This window comes from Trachemys scripta, chromosome 2 (genome assembly GCF_013100865.1).
Source record: "Trachemys scripta elegans isolate TJP31775 chromosome 2, CAS_Tse_1.0, whole genome shotgun sequence".
NCBI lineage: Eukaryota > Metazoa > Chordata > Testudines > Emydidae > Trachemys > Trachemys scripta.
In genome coordinates, this window is record NC_048299.1 from 113,061,703 (window position 1) to 113,083,174 (window position 21,472).

The 21,472-nt window shown below is 43.6% G+C and overlaps 1 protein-coding gene and 1 long non-coding RNA gene across 3 annotated transcripts in view; one reads left to right on the forward strand and one right to left on the reverse strand.

Annotated features, from left to right (window-relative positions):
- LOC117872708 overlaps nt 1-11,904 on the reverse strand; it is a 65,983-nt gene extending 54,079 nt beyond the window's left edge. Inside the window, exons 1-2 of the mRNA XM_034761438.1 lie at nt 11,816-11,904; nt 9,202-9,301 (exon numbers count right to left, since the gene is read on the reverse strand). Of these exons, the coding sequence (XP_034617329.1) occupies nt 9,202-9,264 (63 nt within the window). The 5' untranslated portion in view covers nt 9,265-9,301; nt 11,816-11,904. The remainder of the gene's footprint in view (nt 1-9,201; nt 9,302-11,815) is intronic.
- Nucleotides 11,905-15,658: 3,754 nt separating this feature from the next.
- On the forward strand, nt 15,659-18,689 carry LOC117872709. 2 transcript variants are annotated; one of them, XR_004644565.1, is made up of 3 exons: nt 15,659-16,631; nt 17,018-17,953; nt 18,228-18,689. It is a non-coding gene; the product is annotated as an uncharacterized LOC117872709 (long non-coding RNA). The 2 variants fall into 2 exon arrangements; XR_004644566.1 differs by having other exon boundaries at nt 15,659-16,175; nt 17,809-17,953.
- The last annotated feature ends 2,783 nt before the right edge of the window (nt 18,690-21,472 follow it).

Here is a 21,472-nt window from a genome sequence, read left to right on the forward strand (position 1 = left end):
TCCTAACCAAGGAACTCTCCCCTCCAAACTCACACAACACCCAGCTCCCCCACTCCATGCCCAACATCCCAGCATTCCAATCTAAATACTCTGGGGGTGGGGTATGGTGACCATTTCCCCCCACTTCTCTGTATAGTCTTCTGGAGGATAGTTGGCTTGTTTGGCACATCACCCATCTTCTTTCTCCAGGGGCCTGCCAAGGAGGGTTTGCTGTTCTGTGAAATCCTTCTGCAAGCGAGGACCTTCAAAGGAAGAGCCTTTTCCCCACCCAGCAAAGCCCGTACCTGCAGCCAGAGTGGGAAGCTGGGCTATGGTGCTGCCTTTTATAGGTAGCACCAATGATCCTCTACCCCCCAAAGTTAGTACTTCCCTCTACTGGAGAGTCCTCACAATGCACAGACAAAAGAGTTTCTCTCTGATGCTCTGCCTAACACCCCCACCATCTGCCTAATGCCCTGAATACTTCTGCTGCCCTCACTAAATGTGCTTCATACTCACAATATCCTGCTGCCTCTCAACACTGATACTGACTTCTGTTTATTAAGTCTCCCTCTCTCTCTGTTCCTACTTCCCCTCACCTTCACTGCCCCCTACTTGTCTAATCCCTTTGCCCAAAAGCAGTCTCTTTTCCCTCCCACTCACTCACCTGGTGTCCATCACAGCCTCTGCCACACAAGCACTATTTTTCACACTCCGCCACAATTCCTTCACTACCTTCTGTCATCCAAAACACTTCAGCTGCTTTATCATTCATTTCTGCTGCACCTCCCTTCTACCCCCATCCACAAATCCACCGGCCACCACACATTCTGCCTCATCCTCTTCCGCAAGTCCTGGGTCAGTTTTGTGTGCCCAGCTTCCATTTCCCCTTTTTCACTCCCACTCCACATGAACACAACAGATTCTTGCTGCCTCCTTTCCTCATGTACCTTATGACTTCCATCCCTTCATGTCACATACCCCCAATCATTTCTCTCTTATATTCCCCATACATACCCAGTCCCAAATCCCCTCTATTGTGCCACAATAGCCCCAGGCTCCTCCTAGCCCCCCAAAATTCTATAGCCTCATCACCATCACGCCTTTCTGCTCTTTTTATAAATACAGGCTTTAAGAAGGTTGCAGACTATGTTATAAAGAGCTTACAATCTAAAACAGACAGGACAGATAAAAGATGGAAGTGGAAATCAGGTGGCACCAGTTCAGTGACAGAACTGAGAATACTACTCAGGTCTCCTAACTCCCAGTCTACTGTCCTACGCAACACACCTTTCAAGAAACACTACAACGGGTATTATGGAATAACCTATTCATAAAGAAAATTCCTTTCTAACTTCCATCAGTTAGAGGCTGACATAGACCCTGATGCATGAGGGTTTATATCCATTTCAAACTATATTTTCTGGGGGAAAGGGGAGGGCACTAAGCATTTAATACTGTTTTAAGGACTTTAAACAGTCTGCAGTATATGTAACCAGAATTCTTAAAAATGGAGAATGGTCTAGGACTAGGAAGTTTATGCACATAGATATACACTAGCTCTACATTTCCTGACATCAGTATGTTGATGGCACGTTAATTACATCAGCACTTGGAGAACACTGCCAGAGGCACCTTCAAAATCCTAAAATGGACAGACACATGGATGGTCTTTTCTAGCCTGACTGTCCAATTAAGAATTTGTACGATGCACTGTACCTCAAAGTAGTACCCTGTAACTCTCATATTCATCATTTGAATATGGTTGTGATATTTCATACAAAGCATGCCTTGCAAGGTATCATATGAAAGGTATATGCCGAAATTCATTGTTCTGTAAAACTATGTGTATAATCATTGTATATGGAATTATAATATTCTGCTATATGATTGACATTGAAATATGTTGTGTGTCTGGGAGTCGCCCAGAGCTAGCTCTCCAGAGGCAACAAAGGAGGTAACCCATACACAGCTGCGTGTTAAGCGACCATCACAAGCCATTGACCAGCAGGGGAATTGTAAACAAGAAATTTACAATTCTATACAAAACAGTTGCGCAGGCACCACAAAATGGGGATTGACTATGACTATAACTCAGCAAGGCCCACCAGGACATGTCTGGGCCAGTATCTTCCCTGGGACATGAATTGAGAGTATAAAATAAGGGACAGTGGCATCATGAGACCACCTCTCTCTTTCTCCACCTATGCTGAAGACAACGAGAATGCTGGGAAGATAAAAACTTTGAACTGAGGAGACTGGTACCAGACTGAGAAGGCAATTCAGCTGTGTATTAAGAACTGTAACCTTCATTCAACATGCAATGGGGTGAGAAAAGCCATTTGATTCAAATCTTGCTCAGTCTGAAAATTTAGGATTTAGAATGCATGTTTACTTGTTATTTTCTTAGGTAACTACCACTTATAATCATTTAAAATTTATTTTCTTTCTGTAGTTAAGAAACTTATTTTAATATTTTATCCTTACCAGTGAATTTGTCTAAAGTGCTTGGGGAATCTGCTCAGATTACAAAGACTGGTGCATGTCCACCAACCTTCAACGAAGCAGTGAACTAATTAATGAGGTTACACTGTTCAAGAGAAGGTCTTGTGTAGTGTAAGATGGTCCATTTCTGGAGTGAAAGGCTGGGGAGATTTGCTGGTGATTCCACATATATGGTTCATGTGTGTCTTAGAGAGTATTCATGCGACTTAGCTGGGTGTGTCCCTGCATGTTGTTAACTGAGTGATCATAGCATCTGGAGAGGTTTGCTGCTTGTCACTAGCAAAGTATCATGAGAGACAGCCCAGGCTGGAGAGTTAAGGGGGCACAGTGGTCCCACAGCTCCAGGTTGTACCCCGGGGGTCCCATCACAGTAAATATGTCTTTGTGTGGACTTCCTACTGCTGCAAAGGACAGAGTTGGATCAATTACTATACGAATAAGCACAAAGCACTATAGTTTTGGTCCCTGGTGAGATGAAAGTGTGTTATGGATGGATAAGGTCATCTCTTAGGATACGTCTATACAGTAGAATCTCAGAGGTATGAACAGCAGAGTTACGAACTGATCGGTCAACTACACATCTCATTTGGAACTGGAAGTACGTCATGAAGCAGCAGAGACCCCTCCCCCCCTCCAAAAAAAACTGTACAGTGCTGTGCTAAATGTAAACTACTAACAAATAAAAGGAAAGTTTAAAAAAAAAGATTTGACAAGGTAAGGAAACTGTTTCTGTGTTTCATTTAAATTAAGATGGTTAAAAGCAGCATTTTTCTTCTGGATAGTAACGTTCCAAAGTTGAATTAAGTCAATGTTCAATTTTTGAAAGAACCACCATAACATTTAGTTCAGAATTATGAACATTTCGGAGTTACAAAGAACCTCCATTGCCGAGGTTCTACTGTACTGTAATTGGAGGTGCAATTGCAGCTCGGGTAGACATACTTGCTCTAGCTTTAATCTACCTAGCATGGCTAAAAATAGCAATGGTTTCAGCATGGGCTAGAAACATGATTACAAACCCAGGGTTCCAGGTGCACTTAAACAGCCCCACTGAAGCTCAGCACTACAGCAGCTTCATGTCTATTTTGACCTGTGGTAAGCAGATGAAAGCTTGCAGCTCAGGTAGGCATACATGAGCTGCAATCCCATCTGCAACAGCAGAGTAGACATATCCTTGGTTGTTTTTTTATCTAGGGCATCATTGCAGGACCAAGCTATCTCTATACAGCACTCAAAAGATTCTTAACTTCCAGTTTATGGATGTGCATTAATGAAGACTGTTAAGAGTAACAGCAGTGACTACTTCTGTAATTTTCCCCTTACCCACAGACACACGTGAAATGCTTGACTAGCACTCTCAACCTTAACTATCAGCTAACAATATTTGGGTATGGACAGCTTCTGTGCAGCAGTGCACACATATCACAGGAAGACTCTACAGTTAGGTGTTAACTGATTGCAAAGATTCCAGACCCATGTAGCAATTTAAAGAATGGCATATCTGTGGAGGCTATTTCATTACTTAAAACATTTTTCTCTCTTCTGATCTTGAGAATCAAAAAAATATTGTACCTGAACATGATGTCTGTAGTCAGAAATAGCTGGTCTAATAGAATTGGATTATCATTTTAATAGCAAGAAAAAGAGTCAAGTATCTGCACAGGGAAACCTTGTATTGGAACCAGCTAGAAATACGATAGGGGTGATTCAAATAAATTTAAAAAAAGGGGAGGAGTAGAGGTTCCAGAACCTGGGTAATAGTTGGGTAAATCACCAGACAAATGCTACCACAAGACATTTTAAATTGTGGAAAAGCAGCATCACTTGCCCCATAACCTCAGCCGTGCAGAACACAAAGCCATCCACAGCCTCAGGAACAACTCTGACATCATAATCAAAAAGTCTGACAAAGGAGGTGCTGTCGTCATCATGAATAGGTTGAAATATGAACGAAAGGCTGCTAGGCACCTCTCTAACACCACATTCTACAGGCCGTTACCCTAAGATCCCACTGAGGGTTACCAAAAGAAACTACACCATCTGCTCAAGAAACTCCCTGAAGAAGTACAGGAACACATCTGCACACCCCTAGAGCCCCAACCAGGGGTATTCTATCTGCTATCCAAGATCCATAAACCCGGAAATCCTGGATGCCCCATCACCTCAGGCATTGACACCCTGTCAGCAGGATTGTCTGGCTATCAGAGGTCTCTCTCCTCAGGCCCTACGCTACCAGCACTCCCAGCTATCTTTGAGACACCATTGACTTCCTGAGGAAACTATTGGTGATCTTCCAGAAAACATCATCCTAGCAACTATTGATGTAGAAGCTCTCTGCACCAACATTCCACACAAAGATGGACTACAAGCTGTCAGGAACAGTATCCCCGATAATGTCACAGCAAACCTGGTGGCCGAACTTTCTGACTTTGTCCTCACCCACAACTATTTCACATTTGGGGACAATGTATACCTTCAAGTCAGCGGCACTGCTATGGGTACCCGCATGGCCTCACAGTATGCCAACATTTTTATGGCTGACTTAGAACAACGCTTCCTCAGCTCTCGTCCCTTAATGCCCCTACTCTACTTGCACTACACTGATGACATCTTCATCATCTGGACCCATGGAAAAGAAGCCCTTGAGGAATTCCACCAGGATTTCAACAATTTCCATCTCACCATCAACCTCAGCGTGGACCACAAGAACATAAGAAAGGCCGTACCGGGTCAGACCAAAGGTCCATCTAGGCCAGTATGCTGTCCACCGATAGTGGCCAATGCCAGGTGCCCCAGAGGGAGTGAACCTAATAGGCAATGATCAAGTGATCTCTCTCCTGCCATCCATCTCCATCCTCTGACAGACAGAGGCTAGGGACACCATTCCTTACCCGTCCTGGCTAATAGCCATTAATGGACTTAACCACCATGAATTTATCCAGTTCTCTTTTAAACTCTGTTATAGTCCTAGCCTTCACAACCTTCTCAGGTAAGGAGTTCCACAAGTTGACTGTGCGCTGCGTGAAGAAGAACTACCTTTTATTTGTTTTAAACCTGCTGCCTATTAATTTCATTTGATGATCCCTAGTTCTTGTAATATGGGAATAAGTAAATAACTTTTCCTTATCCACTTTCTCCACATCACTCATGATTTTATATACCTCTATCATATCCCCCCTTAGTCTCCTCTTTTCCAAGCTGAAGAGTCCTAGCCTCTTTAATCTCTCCTCATATGGGACCCGTTCCAAACCCTTAATCATGTTAGTTGCCCTTTTCTGAACCTTTTCTAGTGCCAGTATATCCTTTTTGAGATGAGGAGACCACATCTGTACGCAGTATACCATCGATTTATATAAGGGCAATAATATATTCTCAGTCTTATTCTCTATCCCCTTTTTAATGGTTCCTAACATCCTGTTTGATTTTTTTGACCGCCTCTGCACACTGCGTGGACATTTTCAGAGAACTATCCACGATGACTCCAAGATCTTTTTCCTGACTTGTTGTAGCTAAATTAGCCCCCATCATATTGTATGTATAGTTGGGGATATTTTTTCCAATGTGCATTACTTTACATTTATCCACATTAAATTTCATTTGCCATTTTGTTGCCCAATCACTTAGTTTTGTGAGATCTTTTTGAAGTTCTTCACAGTCTGCTTTGGACTTAACTATCTGAGCAGTTTAGTATCATCTGCAAACTTTGACACCTCACTGTTTACCCTTTCTCCAGATCATTTATGAATAAGTTGAATAGGATCGGTCCGAGGACTGACCCTTGGGGAACACCACTAGTTACCCCTCTCCATTCTGAGAATTTACCATTTATTCCTACCCTTTGTTCCCTCTCTTTTAACCAGTTCTCAGACCATGAAAGGACCTTCCCTTTTATCCCATGGCAGCTTACTTTACATAAAAGTCTTTGGTGAGGGACCTTGTCAAAGGCTTTCTGGAAATCTAAGTACACTATGTCCACTGGATCCCCCTTGTCCACGTTTGTTGACCCCTTCAAAGAATTCTAATAGATTAGTAAGACACGATTTCCCTTTACACAAACCATGTTGACTATTGCTCAACAGTTTATGTTTTTCTATGTGTCAGACAATTTTATTCTTAACTATTGTTTCGACTAATTTGCCCGGTACAGACGTTACACTTACCAGTCTGTAATTGCCAGGATCACCTCTAGAGCCCTTTTTAAATATTGGCATTACATTAGCTAACTTCCAGTCATTGGGTACAGAAGCCGATTTAAAGGACAGGTTACAAACCTTAGTTTAACAGTTCCGCAACTTCACATTTGAGTTCTTTCAGAACTCTTGGGTGAATGCCATCTGGTCCCGGTGACTTGTTAATGTTAAGTTTATCAATTAATTCCAAAACCTCCTCTCGTGACACTTCAATCCGTGACAGTTCCTCAGATTTGTCACCTACAAAAGCCAGCTCAGGTTTGGGAATCTCCCTAACATCCTCAGCCGTGAAGACTGAAGCAAAGAATCCATTTAGTTTCTCCGCAATGACTTTATCATCTTTAAGCGCTCCTTTTGTATCTCGATCATCAAGGGGTCCCACTGGTTGTTTAGCAGGCTTCCTGCTTCTGATGTACTTAAAAAACATTTTGTTATTACCTTTGGAGTTTTTGGCTAGCCGTTCTTCAAATTCCTCTTTACCTTTTCTTATTACATTCTTGCACTTAATTTGGCAGCGTTTATGCTCCTTTCTATTTGCCTCAATAGGATTTGACTTCCACTTTTTAAAGGAAGTCTTTTTATCTCTCACTGCTTCTTTTACATGGTTGTTAAGCCACGGTGGCTCTTTTTTAGTTCTTTTACTGTGTTTCTTAATTTGGGGTATACATTGAAGTTGGGCCTCTATTATGGTGTCTTTAAAAAGCGCCCATGCAGCTTGCAGGGATTTCACTTTAGTCACTGTACCTTTTAACTTCTGTTTAACTAACCCCCTCATTTTTGCATAGTTCCCCCTTTTGAAATTAAATGCCACAGTGTTGGGCTGTTGAGATGGTCTTCCCACCACAGGGATGTTGAACGCTATTGTATTATGGTCACTATTTCCAAGCGATCCTGCTATAGTTACCTCTTGGACCAGCTCCTGCGCTCCACTCAGGACTAAATCTAGAGTTGCCTCTCCCCTTGCGGGTTCCCGTACCAGCTGCTCCATGAAGCAATCATTTAAAGTATCGAGAAATTTTATCTCTGCATTTCGTCCTGTAGTGAAATGTTCCCAGTCAATATGGGGATAATTGAAATCCCCGACTATTATTGAGTTCTTATTGACCAGTCCACACAAGAGATCCACTTCCTGGACAATACAGTGCAAATAAGCAATGGTCACATAAACACCAGCCTATACCAGAAACCTACTGACCGCTATACTTACCTACATGCCTCCAGCTTTCATCCAGACCTCATCACGTGATCCACTGTCTACAGCCAAGCTCTAAGATACAACTGCATTTGCTCCAATCCCTCAGACAGAGACAAACACCTATAGGATCTCTATCAAGCGTTCTTAAAACTACAATACCCACCTGCTGAAGTGAAGAAACAGATTGACAGAGCCAGAAGAGTACCCAGAAGTCACCTACTCCAGGACAGGCCCAACAAAGAAAGTAACAGAACGCCACTAGCCGTCACCTTCTGCCTCCAACTAAAACCTCTCCAGCGCATCATCAAGGATCTACAACCTATCCTGAAGGACGATCCCTCACTCTCACAAACCTTTGGAGACAGGCCAGTCCTCGCTTACAGACAGCCCCACAACCTGAAGCAAATACTCATGAGAAACTACACAACACACAACAAAAACACTAACCCAGGAACCTATCCTTGCAACAAACCTTGTTGCCAACTCTGTCCACATATCTATTCAAGGGACACCATCATAGGACCTAATCACATCAGCCACACCATCGGGGCTCATTCACCTGCACATCTACCAATGTGATATATGCCATCACGTGCCAGCAATGCCCCTCTGCCATGTACATTGGCCAAACAGGACAGTCTCTATGCAAAAGAATAAATGGACGCAAATCTGACATCAGGAATTATAACATTCAAAAACCAGTTGGAGAACACTTCGACCTCCCTGGACACTCAATTACAGACTTAAAAGTGGCAATTCTTCAACAAAAAAACTTCAAAAACAGACTCCAACGAGAAACTGCAGAACTGGAATTAATTTGCAAACTGGACACCATCAAATTAGGCCTGAATAAAGACTGGGAGTGGATGGGTCATTACACAAACTAAAAACTACTTCCCCATGCTAATTTTTCCCCCTAATATTACTCACACCTTATTGTCAACTGTTTGAAATGGGCCACCCTGATTACCACTATAAAAGTGATTTTTCCTCCTGCTGATAATAGCCCACTTTAATTGAATTGGTAAGGCAACCCCCATCTTTTCATGTTCTCTGTATATATACACATCTTCCTACTGTATTTTCCACTCTGTGCATCTGATGAAGTAGGTTTTAACCCATGAAAGCTTATGCCCAAATAAATTTGTTAGTCTCTACGTTGCCACAAGTACTCCTCATTGTTTTTGCTGATACAGACTAACACGACTACCACTCTGAAACTAGTTTTCAATGGTTTCCCCAAACTCTTTGATTTTGTTCCTACTCTCAAACCTTTCAACAATGGATAAAATTATACTTTGTCAAAGGCCCTTAATAATATGAAGTACTCACATTGCAGTAGAAAGGATGCTGATGCTGCTTCTTCTCTTTCTTTACCTCAGGTTCGGTGTCCATGTTTGAGGTTTAAAAGAGATGAAAAGCACTAGGAAAGCTACAAAAATATTTATGAAGTATTACTTTAGTTGCATGCAAGACACAAGATTTCTGGTTTAATCTGTTAACTTGTTATAGTAGCTAGGTGTATGCATATTTTAAATGTTTGGGTTTTGGGTGGTTTCTTTTCAGTAACCTGGAAGTTTAGCTTTGAATTTCCAGGCTAATTATTGTGTTTTGAGAACATCAGTGTTTCATTAAGAGCAGGCCCCAAATGGGGAAGGGAGCAGAGTGGCACTCTCCCAAGCCCTACCCACCGGCTTAAAAATACACATCTAAACTATAATCACATGCTCTGCCACTGTTCTCAGGTTTTATCTTTTCAGATACATGTATGGACAAAGCCAGATTAAGGCACAGATATAACAGCCGTGTGTTTAGGAGCCCAGGTTCCAGAGACACATGATATCAGAATCTAAGATTATATTTTAAAAAACATTTCTGGTTCTTACAGTTGTGAAGAAAAGCCTGAAAATCTGAAACATATTTAACCAATGCAGACTATTTACCAGACTGTGCAAACAGTCTCCAGCAAAGAGCAGAGCAACAGCCAGTAAGGAAGCTACCTGGCCTCTGTATGTCTACAGAGTATTTTGGAGCAAGTCTCCCAGCTTGGGTCAACAGACTTAAGCTAGCGGGGCTAACACTATTATTCCAAAAATAGCTGTATAGACAGCACTGTGAAATCGTGGTTATGGCTCTGAAGCCTAGGGCAGAGGATGGTCTTCAGAGCCAGGGTTCCAGCCTGAGCCACAACTTCACAATGTTGTCTATACAACTATTTTTAGAGCACAACCACAAATCCCGCTAGCCCTAATGTATCATCCTGGGCTGGGAGGCTTGCTCCAAAATACTGCACACATACCCACATCCACTATCAGCAGGGCTTTGGAGCGGAGTCCGGAGCTGGAGCGCGGAGCAGCTCCAGAGTAGTGGAGCTGCAGGTTTTTGCCTGGAGCTGGAGCGGAGCCGGAGCACAGCTCCAAAGCCCTGACTATCAGAGCACACCAGGTCATATTATTGTCAGTTACTATCCCAACCACTGCTGTCCCTACCACTAGGGACACCTGGGAAGACAAGAAGGGCCTGAGCCACCTCAGCTACCTTCTCCAAGAAGCTAGGTGTGATGCACTGTGCCTCAAGATAGCACATTCTAATCCCAATATTCATCATTTGTATATGGCTATATTTCATATAAAGCATGCCTGGTCATTGTTCTGTCAAACTATATATCAGGGTGGATACAAATCAATGATTTTTTTTTTTTAACATTTTTTTTAATTTAAAGCGGATTTTTTGATTAAATGCTTTTTGAGGGAAAAACCTATCTAAAGATAGTTTTAATTACGATACATTATAGCTCAAAGATATCTCATTATGGAATAGGGATTATAAATTCTAATTCTATAATATGAGACAATATATTCATGTAATGTTTAAGAAAAGTTTTGTAAATGAGTTCCAATAGTTCATGGATTAGGGACCCAATCTTATGGGGTTCCAGGGGCTTTTGTATAGATTATTTTGGTTAATCTTTCTATCTATCCGATGGGACTCAGTGCTCAGTCTAGAAGATACCATCAGAGATGCTTAGTTTTGCAGTTCTCGATAACATGCTTGTTAACAGCAAAAATGTTTTTAAATAAATAAATAAATAATATATAGAGGTGAGAAATAACAGACCTCAACCCTATCGTCCCTCTGCAAATTTTTGTACACAGAGTCAATCCCTTACCTCTCTCTAAAAGTGCAAAATTTCAAAAAGTTCAATGAATAGAAGATTGTTGGCGGCGGAACGGATCTGGACAAGGAGAAGTCTGGAGATAAATGTGAGAAGGGACAGGCAGTAGAAACAAAAGTGAAACTGTTTGAGCAGCATATTCCAGAAGTCTTGAGGTCTCTCTCAGCGTAGCTTTCATTGATTTGAGATCTACCATACCATTCTCTCACTAGAAGGGAAAACCTATAATGGCAGCAGGCCGTAAAAGAGACCCAGTTTGGGAATATTTTAATGAAGTTCCTCTACCTGTGGGGAAGACAGGCATGCATACAAAATGCAAACAGTGCAACAAAGCAATGCAAGGCCTGGTTGCTCGAATGAAACAACATCATGAGAAGTGTTCCTTCTCAGGAGGAAGCTAAGTTGAAGATGATGAAAGGAACATGTCTGAACATGCAGGATCTTCAGATGGTAAACTCTTCTATTTCATACTTCTGTCTTAAGGACTGCCTGTCTTACTTCTGGACTATTCCTGAATTCTCATGTATGAGAAAAAAAAATAGTTGTTACTCTATGGTACTATCATTTTAGATACAGTTATGATGAAAAATAAATAGCTGAACTAGGCAGATCTTCCTTTTACAATTTCACCTTTAAAGTAGTACTGAGTGTCAGTGAATGCAATGAGTAATACTAAATGAGCAGTATGGTAATAATAATTAAATAACTGCATTGACTTATTTTGTTTAGGAGAATCCATCCTCAACATACAGGATTCTGAAGACTATTCACCTTCAAGATCTCCATCATTTTCTAGAGTTTCAGTGTTATCTGCCAATGATAGTGTTTCAGTCACATCATGTATGTCACATAGCCACAGTATATCACCTGTAGCAAAAAGAAAAAAAAATCTCCATCATCCAGAAACAACCATAAATAAGTTTGTGATAAGAACCAGCAGATTACAAAAAGAGGATTGATGAAAAAATTGCCTGTTTTGTTTATGCAACAAACTCTCCTTTCTCTATGATTGAGAACCCACATTTCATTAACAGGATTCAGTCATTAAGATCAGGATACAGTCCATCCAACAGAGCAGATGTCGCAGGCAAATTACTGGATAAAGTGTATGAGAGAGAAATTGAGCAGTGTGCAGAAGGTATAGAGGGTAAAATTGTTAACCTGAGTCTTGATGGGTGGAGCAATGTCTACAATGATCCTGTTGTATGTGCTTGTGAGACAACAGAAAAAGGGAAGGCTTCCTTACAGAAACAATTGATACATCAGGAAATGCACACACAGCAGAATACTTACAAGAAGTAGCAGTAAAAGCTATAACAAACTGTGAAAAAAAGTTCAAATGTCTAGTATGCAGCTTGGTCACAGACAATGCTGCAAATGTATCCAAAATGAGAAGAAATTATTTAGAAGACAGTCCCAAGCTAATAACATAAGGTTGCAGTGCTCATTTGATACACCTCCTTCCAGAAATAAAGGCTAATGTTGTTGAAATTGCAAAATACTTCCATAACAACCACTTTGCAGCAGCTGCTCTGAAAAAAGTGGGAGGAACCAAGCTAACTCTCCCACAAGACGTGTGATGGAACTCAGTAATGGACTGTTTTGAGCACTATATCAAGAACTGGCCTAATCTGATGACAGTTTGTGAACAAAATCGTGAAAAAATAGATGGCACTGTCACAGCCAAAGTTCTCAACATTGGGCTTTAGAGAAATGTTGAACACATGCTGAGTACCCTGAAGCCTATTTCTATAGCCTTGAACAAAATGCAGGGAAATAGCTGTTTTATTGCTGATGCTGTTGAAATTTGGAAGGAACCGAGTGAGATCTTAAAACAAGAAATATGCAATGACAGAGTTAAATTACAAGCATTAAAAAAACAAATGGGACAAGCACTATCTCCAGCTCATTTTCTTGCAAATATTCTCAATACATGGTACCAGGGTCAAACCTTAACTGCTGAAGAAGAGGAGTTGGCTATGACATGGACATCCAGCAATCATCCCTCCATAATGCAAACTATAATAAACTTCAGAGCTAAGGGTGAACCATTCAAGAAATATATGTTTGCTGATGATTTTTTAAAGAAAGTCACACCAGTAAACTGGTGGAAGTCACTTAAGCACTTGGATTCAGAGACTGTTGAAGTGATAATCTCACTTTTAACAGCAGTAGCTTCTTCTGCTGGTGTAGAAAGAATATTTTCATCTTTCAGACTAATTCATTCCAAATTGAGAAATTGTTTGGGACCTGAAAAACTAGGAAAGCTTGTTTTTCTTTTCCAGACTATGAACAAACAGGAAAATGAAGGTGAAGACAACGTTAGCTGCAGAAGCCAATATTTTAAGTTTCTCATGTTGACCTGGCTGACATAGTCTATTTAATTTTTGTTGGGGTTTTTTTTTAATATTTCATTTGACTATTTTAGTTAAAAACAATTTTAACAAAAACAAACCTGATTTTAAAAAATTTGAATGTTTAACTAAATTAAAAAATGCATAAGCTTGTTTTGTTAAAATATTATGTTTGCTGTTGAAGAAAAAAAATCCAGACTACGTAACGTTGTTGTTTTAATTAAATAAAACAATTTAAATGTCTGTCTGCTAATGTTCTCCTTCTAATACAGCAAGGCAAGAAAATCCTCCAAATATTAATGATTAACCTGTGGAATTGGAGATATTTATGAAGTCATTGGGAGGTGAACTATCTGTTTCAGTTACTTTTGGTAAATGACATAACCATTCATTTTCAGATATAGCTGTAAAACTAATCTGAAAAGTTTTCAAAATAAATCACTTTTCAAATATATAGTGTGTACCTTCTAAAAATAAAACCTATATCTATCTCTGAGTTGTGAGGAATATGTATTAAGGTTATAACAACCAATAAGAATGCACTTTTATGTAGAAATCCATGATTAAATCGAGTCTTCCTGACTAATGATTTAAATAAAATCAACCCTGCTATGTATATCGTTACTGTGTATGAAGTTATGAGATTTTGCTATATTGTTATTGAAATATGTTGTGAGTTTGGGAGATGCCCACTGCTAGCTTGCCAATGACAACTAAGGAGGTGAGCCATACCCAAACAGGCATTAAGCAACCATCATGAGCTACTGACCAATAACAAGAATGCTGGAAAGAAAGTCTTTGAACTAAGAAAACTGGTCCCAGGCTGAGAAGGAAATTCAGCCTGTGTATTAAGAACTGTAATATGACAACAACATCTAATGGGGTGAGAAAAGCTGTTTGATTCAAATCTTGCTTAGTCTGATAAAGGTTAGAATTTAGACTGCAATTTTGCTTTTATTTCTTTCGGAACCATCTTTGTCCTATCTGCTTACCACTTATAAACACTTAAAATCTATCTTTCTGTAGCTGATAAACTTATTTTAATGTTTTACCCTTACCAGTGAGTTTGTCTAAAGTGGTTGAGATTACATTAGCTGGTACATATCCATTATCCTTTGATTAAGTGATGAATTAATTACTGAGAAGATCCTGAGCCATGTAAGATGGTACATTTCTGGGGTGCAGGACGGTAGGGCATTTGCTGGTGTTTCCCTCTGTATAGCTCATGAGTGGCTTGCACAGCATTCATTTAACTTATCTGGGCGAATCTTGAATGCTAGTGGCTAAGTGTTAACAGCACCTGGAGAGATTTGCTACTGTCACAAGTCAAGTATTATGAGAGACAGCCAAGGCTGGAGAGTTAAGGGGGCATAGCAGTCCCAATCCAAGATTTCACCCCGAGGACCCGTCACACTAGGAGACAATGCAAACACAGGAGATGGGGAGTGGTCCCCCATTTTTCCGCTACTGCAAGGCCACACTATGAGGAATATGGATTGCCATCCCCACCCCGCTTTGATCAAGGGAAGAAGCGGTGATATTTTCATAAACGCCATCAAAGAGGCACCAATATAAGCTGTCACTCACTGCAGATTGTGCAGAACTTCCTATGACACATTTCCACCAGCAGCAGCAACGTATAAACGGTCATCGGGCATCCGAAATAGCCACGCTGAGTGAGGCTGGTCGCCCCCTCAAACCTACCAGCCCCCCCGACATCGCTGACTAGAGGCGTTTTCAAGTGAGAGGAGAGCGCGAGACAGCGCCCCCCCCCCCCGGGGCTCATCGTCTCTTCCCGCCTTAGCTACAGGGTCCGCGGGGGTCCCGGGGCAGCCGCCTCCGCTGCCTAATCGCTGCCGCACTCCCGACTCCGAGCTCCGCGCGCGGCAGGAGGCGAGCCCGCCCCGCCGGCCCCGCGCCCCGCTCCCCCCACGGCCGCTCGGGGGCGCGAGCACGGAGACGGGACCGGCCGGGGCGGCTTCCCCTGTTCGGAGCGCGGGCGGGGCGGGGCGGGGAGCAGTCCCCATCCCGCCCAGGCGCTTCCTCAGCCGGCCCCAAGCGCCGTGTCTGCCGCCGCCGCGCCCCTGCCCCCCACTCACCCCGTGCCCCGGCTCCGGCTCTGGCTCTTCGGGCCGCCGCCACCGCCGCGAGAGAACGCCAGGGCGCATGCGCCTCGGCCCCTGCGTGCTGCGTGAGGGGGTCGGGTCTGGGGATGTGGGATGGAAACTCCGGACTGGAGTCTCCCGCGGGGGGAACCGGATCCTCTCCCCGCGCTGCGCCGGTTGCGGGGCTGGGCGGGTGCCCGCCTCGCCGCTCGGCTGGGACGCGGGGCGGGCCGGCTGGCCAAGCGGCGTGGCCGGTGCGGCTGTTTGCGGTGACCGAGAGTCAAGGGCATTTCCTGGGGCCGCTGACAGCTGCCCCCGCCCGCAACACCTCGCTGGGGGCAGCGGTGCCCGCGGAGCCTGGCGCTGCGGGGAAACCAGCCAGCGCAGCGTCGCCAAGCCCGCCTCGCCGCGAGCTGGGCGCCCACGGGTGGGATTCAACACACTTATCCGGCGTGTTTCTGGTGCTTTAGTTAAAGTCCTGCTCGTGGTGAGGAGAACCTCCCCTTGCCTGTTGGCAGCCCGGACTGCTCTAGCCCCACTGGCTGCAGAGAAAACTTTGAAGATGCGAACCCCAAATGCTCACAAACCAGGCGGCAGATGACAAGAACCCCACATGGAGCATGAATGTTTAAAATATGATTTTTAGCAGGTCTCATAATTTTGGGATGTCAGGTTCGTGCTTGGGGGTTGGCAATACTGGTTATGAGTAACTGGAAAGGGACTGGAACGGGCACACTCCAGCAACCTGAACTATAGTGGTTGGTTACAGTGCACTCTAGCTAATCTATTGTTTCAGTCCTGGTGCTAGTTTTAGGTTTGCTATGTCTGCATCTGATCAAAAATATATGAATGTGGTTTGGAAACTGTTAGTTTTGTTGGCATTCATTGGGCTTTTATTAGATTACAGTTTGCCGTTGGTTCTGAATTCTATATAAATAAGATTTTTGGCGCAAAATCTTTTATTTTTAAATGATTTTTGGTGCCAGTTTTTCTTTGTTATGATGTATAAAATGTTTGGGTGTTTGTCATTATTGTAATTATCGTTGCTGCAGATGTTATTATTTTCCTGCTTGTTTTTTACCTTAGCAATATCATATCTTTAAGATAAGGCCTTGTCTACACTATACAGTTTTGTCAACAAAAGTCAAGTTTTGTCGACACAACAGTGGAGGTGTACACACAACAATGGTCCTCCCACTGATGTAATTCTTTTGCTACACCAACAAAATAAAACCCCTTTGGCAAGCGGCATAGAGCTTTTTGCAACAAAGTTAGAGCGACACAGTGCCAGTGTAGACACTGTGTTTGCTTATGTCGCCTCCAGGAGGTGTCCCACAATGCCCATCATGACCACTCTGTTAAGCAGTTTCTACTCTGCTGCCCTGCATCCAGATACACAGATAGGCACTCCTACCCCCTTAAAGCCTTTGCCATGCCAATCTTCTCCCCTTATTGGTCCTTCTGGTCAGGTGCCAACCAGGTTATCTGAGCTTCTTAACCCTTTACAGGTAAAGGAGGGATTTTATGCTACCCTTAGCTGTATGTTTATGACACAGTGCCTATCCAACTGTAGGAACTTTGACACCTACAAGCTGATTGCTCATGGCATGGATGAGAAGGGACATGAAAGGGATGCAGCAGTGCCGTGCTAAGATCACAGAGCTGAGGCAGGTGTACCAGAAGGCAAGGGAAGCCAACCATTACTCTGGTGCAATGCCAAAAACATGCCGCTTCTACAAGGAGCTGCATGCCATTTTCAGCTATGACCCCACCTCCACTACCAAAATCCCCATGGATACTTCAGGGGGACTGAAGGCAACAGCCAGCAGAGTCAATCTCAAGGACGAAGTGGTGGACAATGAGGTCGAGTTGGAGGAGGATGTGGGACAGGTAACAGGCTCATCTGGTGGCATGGCAAGCCAGGATCTCTTTTTGACTCTGGAGAGGTCTAGCCAGTCCCAACAGTCCATCTCTGGCATGCCAGAAGCAGGAGAGGGGAGCTCCATTAAGTACTCATTTTGCTTTGATACTGCATGGTTACATGAAGTTAGAGGTATCCTTTATTTTGTTACATGGTGCACGTGAGACACGGGATCTACATTAACAACATTAGGTAGTGTTTGCATCTGCTTCACATTCCTCTGTGCAGCTACGCAGTGGGGGCCCAGCAGAAAAGTTTGTTAATGCACACCAAGATCTCCCAGGAATTCTCCATAGAAATCTCTAGGAAACTTTCTTGCAAATAGTCTGCAATCCTCTGCCAAAGGTTACTTCGCAGAGCTGCTTTCTTTCTTCCCCATTTTAGGAAACTTTGCCATGCCAATCGGCAATTACTTCTGGAGGAACCAAAGCAGCACACGAGCGAGCAGCATACGGACCTGATCTGAAGCCACACACATGCAGGAGATGCGTCCTTGGATCTTCGGTTACCCTCAGTAGTGTGACTTCAGGTTTGATCACCACCACCTGTGGAAAATGGTGCTAGTATTCAAAATAATGTCCCCAGGCACTTGTATTGATCCCCTTCTCAAACCACCCACACCCTTGGTCCCGTTTTGCAATCCCCACTCCCAGTCCCCCCAAGCCAAACTAATTGTGTTTAGTGCTCCGGCCATGCTGCATGCTTGCCAAGGGAAAGTGAGAAAGAGGTGCATAACTTTTATGATTCAAGACTGAATGCACACACAATTCTGATTCTGTGTATTGTTTCTTTTGCTTCTGCAGATGTGCCCTTGAGGGCCAGCTCCTACATGCTGGTGGAGTGTCTCCGTCAGATAAGGAGACGATTGAGGAGGAGTAAGGAGGACATGTTTCGTGAATTGCTGCAATCTTCAGATCAGGCCAAGAGCGATCACAGAGCATGGAGAGAGACCATAAATGAGAAACTAGAAATGGATAGCCAGGAGAGGAGCCAGACTCAGGAGCAGGTTAATAAAGCTCATGCAGGACCAAACAGAGATGCTGTGGTCCCTGATTGTGCTGCAGGCAGAACACATGTGTGCTCAACTCCTCCTACAGCCCATACAGAACTGCCTTCCTTGCCCCTCTCCCCCATTCCTCTCATGTTCCCAGCCCTTCACAATACTCCTTGCACTCCATCCCTAGGGACATTTTCCATAATGACAGCTGGACTGACATGCAGCTGTGAGATCCTTGTGTCCCTTATAAGAAATGTTCATCTGTGTATTGCTGTTTAATAAAAATTTTGTCTTACAAAGACAGTGATTCTTTATGTATAACCTACAGAAGTGGATGAAACAGAAATTCATACACAGTGGCAATCGGCATATTTGCAGGCTACAGTTAACACTCAGGCAGGAATTATTACAGGGGCTATCCAATGTGGCAAGTAAACAATGCTTGGCTCAGTTCATTACAGAAAGACTAATTACTGGGGCTCATTATCAAAATGCTGCTTCATATAGCACCCCGTTCAGCCCCTCTAAAAGCCCTGGTGTCTGGCTGCTCAAAATTAGCTACCAGGCTATCCACCTAAATGATCCACCCCTGGGGAAACTTTTCCTCGTTTACTCACAAATATTATGCAGAGCACCACAGGCTGCTATGACCAAGGGAATATTTTCCTCACTAAGATCTAATCTGCCAAAAAGGCAGTGCCAGTGACCCTTTAATCTTCCAAATGCACATTCTGTGGTCATTCTGCACCTGCTGAGCCTGTTGTTGAAGTGCTCCTTGTTGCTGTCAAGATTGCTGGTGTATGGGGTCATGAGCCACGGGAGTAAGGGGTAGGTGGGTCTCCCAGGATCACTATGGGCATTTCCACTTCTGGTCTGGAAAGAAAGTCCCTGCATGCAGCTTTCGAGACAAGCCAGTGTTCCTGAAGATGCATGTGTCATGCACCTTCCCTGACCACCATATTGAGGTCAGTGAAATGACCCTGCTGATCCACCAGCACCTGTGATGTCATAGAGAAATAGCCTTTTCTGTTGATGTACTCCGTCACAAGATGGTCTAGGGCCAAAATTGGGATATGCGTGACATTCGTCGTCCCACCCTCACCAAAGGCTCTTACGTAAATTAAGTTGTCATGGGATAAGAGGGAAGATCCTTTCATGGATTGAGAACTGGTTAAAAGACAGGGAACAAAGGGTAGGAATAAATGGTAAATTTTCAGAATGGAGAGGGGTAACTAGTGGTGTTTCCCAAGGGTCAGACCTAGGACCAATCCTTTTCAACTTATTCATAAATGATCTGGAGAAAGGGGTAAACAGTGAGGTGGCAAAGTTTGCAGATGATACTAAACTGCTCAAGATAGTTAAGACCAAAGCATACTGTGAAGAACTTCAAAAAGATCTCACAAAACTAAGTGATTAGGCAACAAAATGGCAAATGAAATTTAATGTGGATAAATGTAAAGTAATGCACATTGGAAAAAATGTCCCCAACTATACATACAATATGATGGGGGCTAATTTAGCTACGACTAATCAGGAAAGAGATCTTGGAGTCATCGTGGATAGTTCTCTGAAGACTTCCACGCAGTGTGCAGCGAATAAAGAAAAGTTATTTACTCGTTCCTATAATATAAGAACTAGGGGCCACCAAATGAAATAAATGGGCATCAGGTTTAAAACAAATAAAAGGCAGTTCTTCTTCACACAGCGCACAGTCAACCTGTGGAACTCCTTGCCTGAGGAGGTTGTGAAGGCTAGGACTATATCAGGGTTTAAGAGAGAACTAGATAAATTCATGGAGGTTAAGTCCATTAATAGCTATTAGCCAGGATGGGTAATGAATGGTGTCCCTAGCCTCTGTTTGTCAGAGGGTGAAGATGGATGGCAGGAGAGAGATCAATTGATCACTACCGGTTAGGTTCACTCCTTCTGACGCATCTGGCATTGGCCACTGTCAGTAGACAGGTTTCAGAGAAGCAGCCATGTTAGTTTGTATCCACAAAAAGAACAGGAGTACTTGTGGCACCTTAGAGACTAACAAATTTATTTGAGCATAAGCTTTCATGTTCTCTGTGTGTGTGTGTGTGTGTATATATATGTATATATATATATATATATCTTCCTACTGTATTTTCCACTACATGCATCTGATGAAGTGGGCTGTAGCCCACGAAAGCTTATGCTCAAATAAATTTGTTAGTCTCTAAGGTGCCACAAGTACTCCTTTTCTTTTTGTCGGTAGTCAGGATACTGGGCTGGATGGATCTTTGGTCTGACCCAGTATGGCCATTCTTATGTTCTTGAAATCTTATGGCTGCAAAACTATCCACTATTTCCCGCATGTTTCTTAGAATCACATTCCTTTATAGCAGGAGGTGATTAATGGCTTGGCACACTTGCATCACTGTAACCCCCACCAGTAGCAGTCTGGGAGTTGCCAGCTTCCACAAAGTGATTGCCACTCACTTTTGCACCATTAGGGCTGTCTCATTCTGGTGTACTTGCGCCGCAGGGCGAGGGTGAACTCTGCACACAGTTCAAGTGTAAGCATGGGAATAGTCCTGCTATTGTGGGGAACTTTCCTGGCTTATACACTACCCCGGTGAAATGGGCTAGTGAAAGAATCTTGCTCCCACTCCCTTTACCCAGGGTTTGAGTGCAGGAGCTGTTGATCTACCGCAGGGGTCGGCAACCTACGGCACGCATGCCAAACACAGCACGCGAGCCGATTTTGAGTGGCACGCTGCCTGCCCAGTGAGAGGAGGAGGAGGAGGGGCAGAGGGCCCGGAAAGCGCCACGCTGGGGGAAGAAGCAGGGGAGGGGGAAGCTTGGCTGCCACAGGACCAAGCTTCTGCCTCCTGCCCCCACAGGGGAGAGTGGTGGGCGGGGGGCCGGGACCCACCCCCCCAACCGCTCTCCTCTGCAGGGGCAGGAGGCAGAAGGTTGGTCCTGCGGCAGCCAAGCTTCCCTCCTCCCCCTTCGTCCCACAGCATTGTGCATTCCGGCCCCTCCTCCTCCTCTCACCGGACAGGCAGCGTGCCACTCAGAATCAGC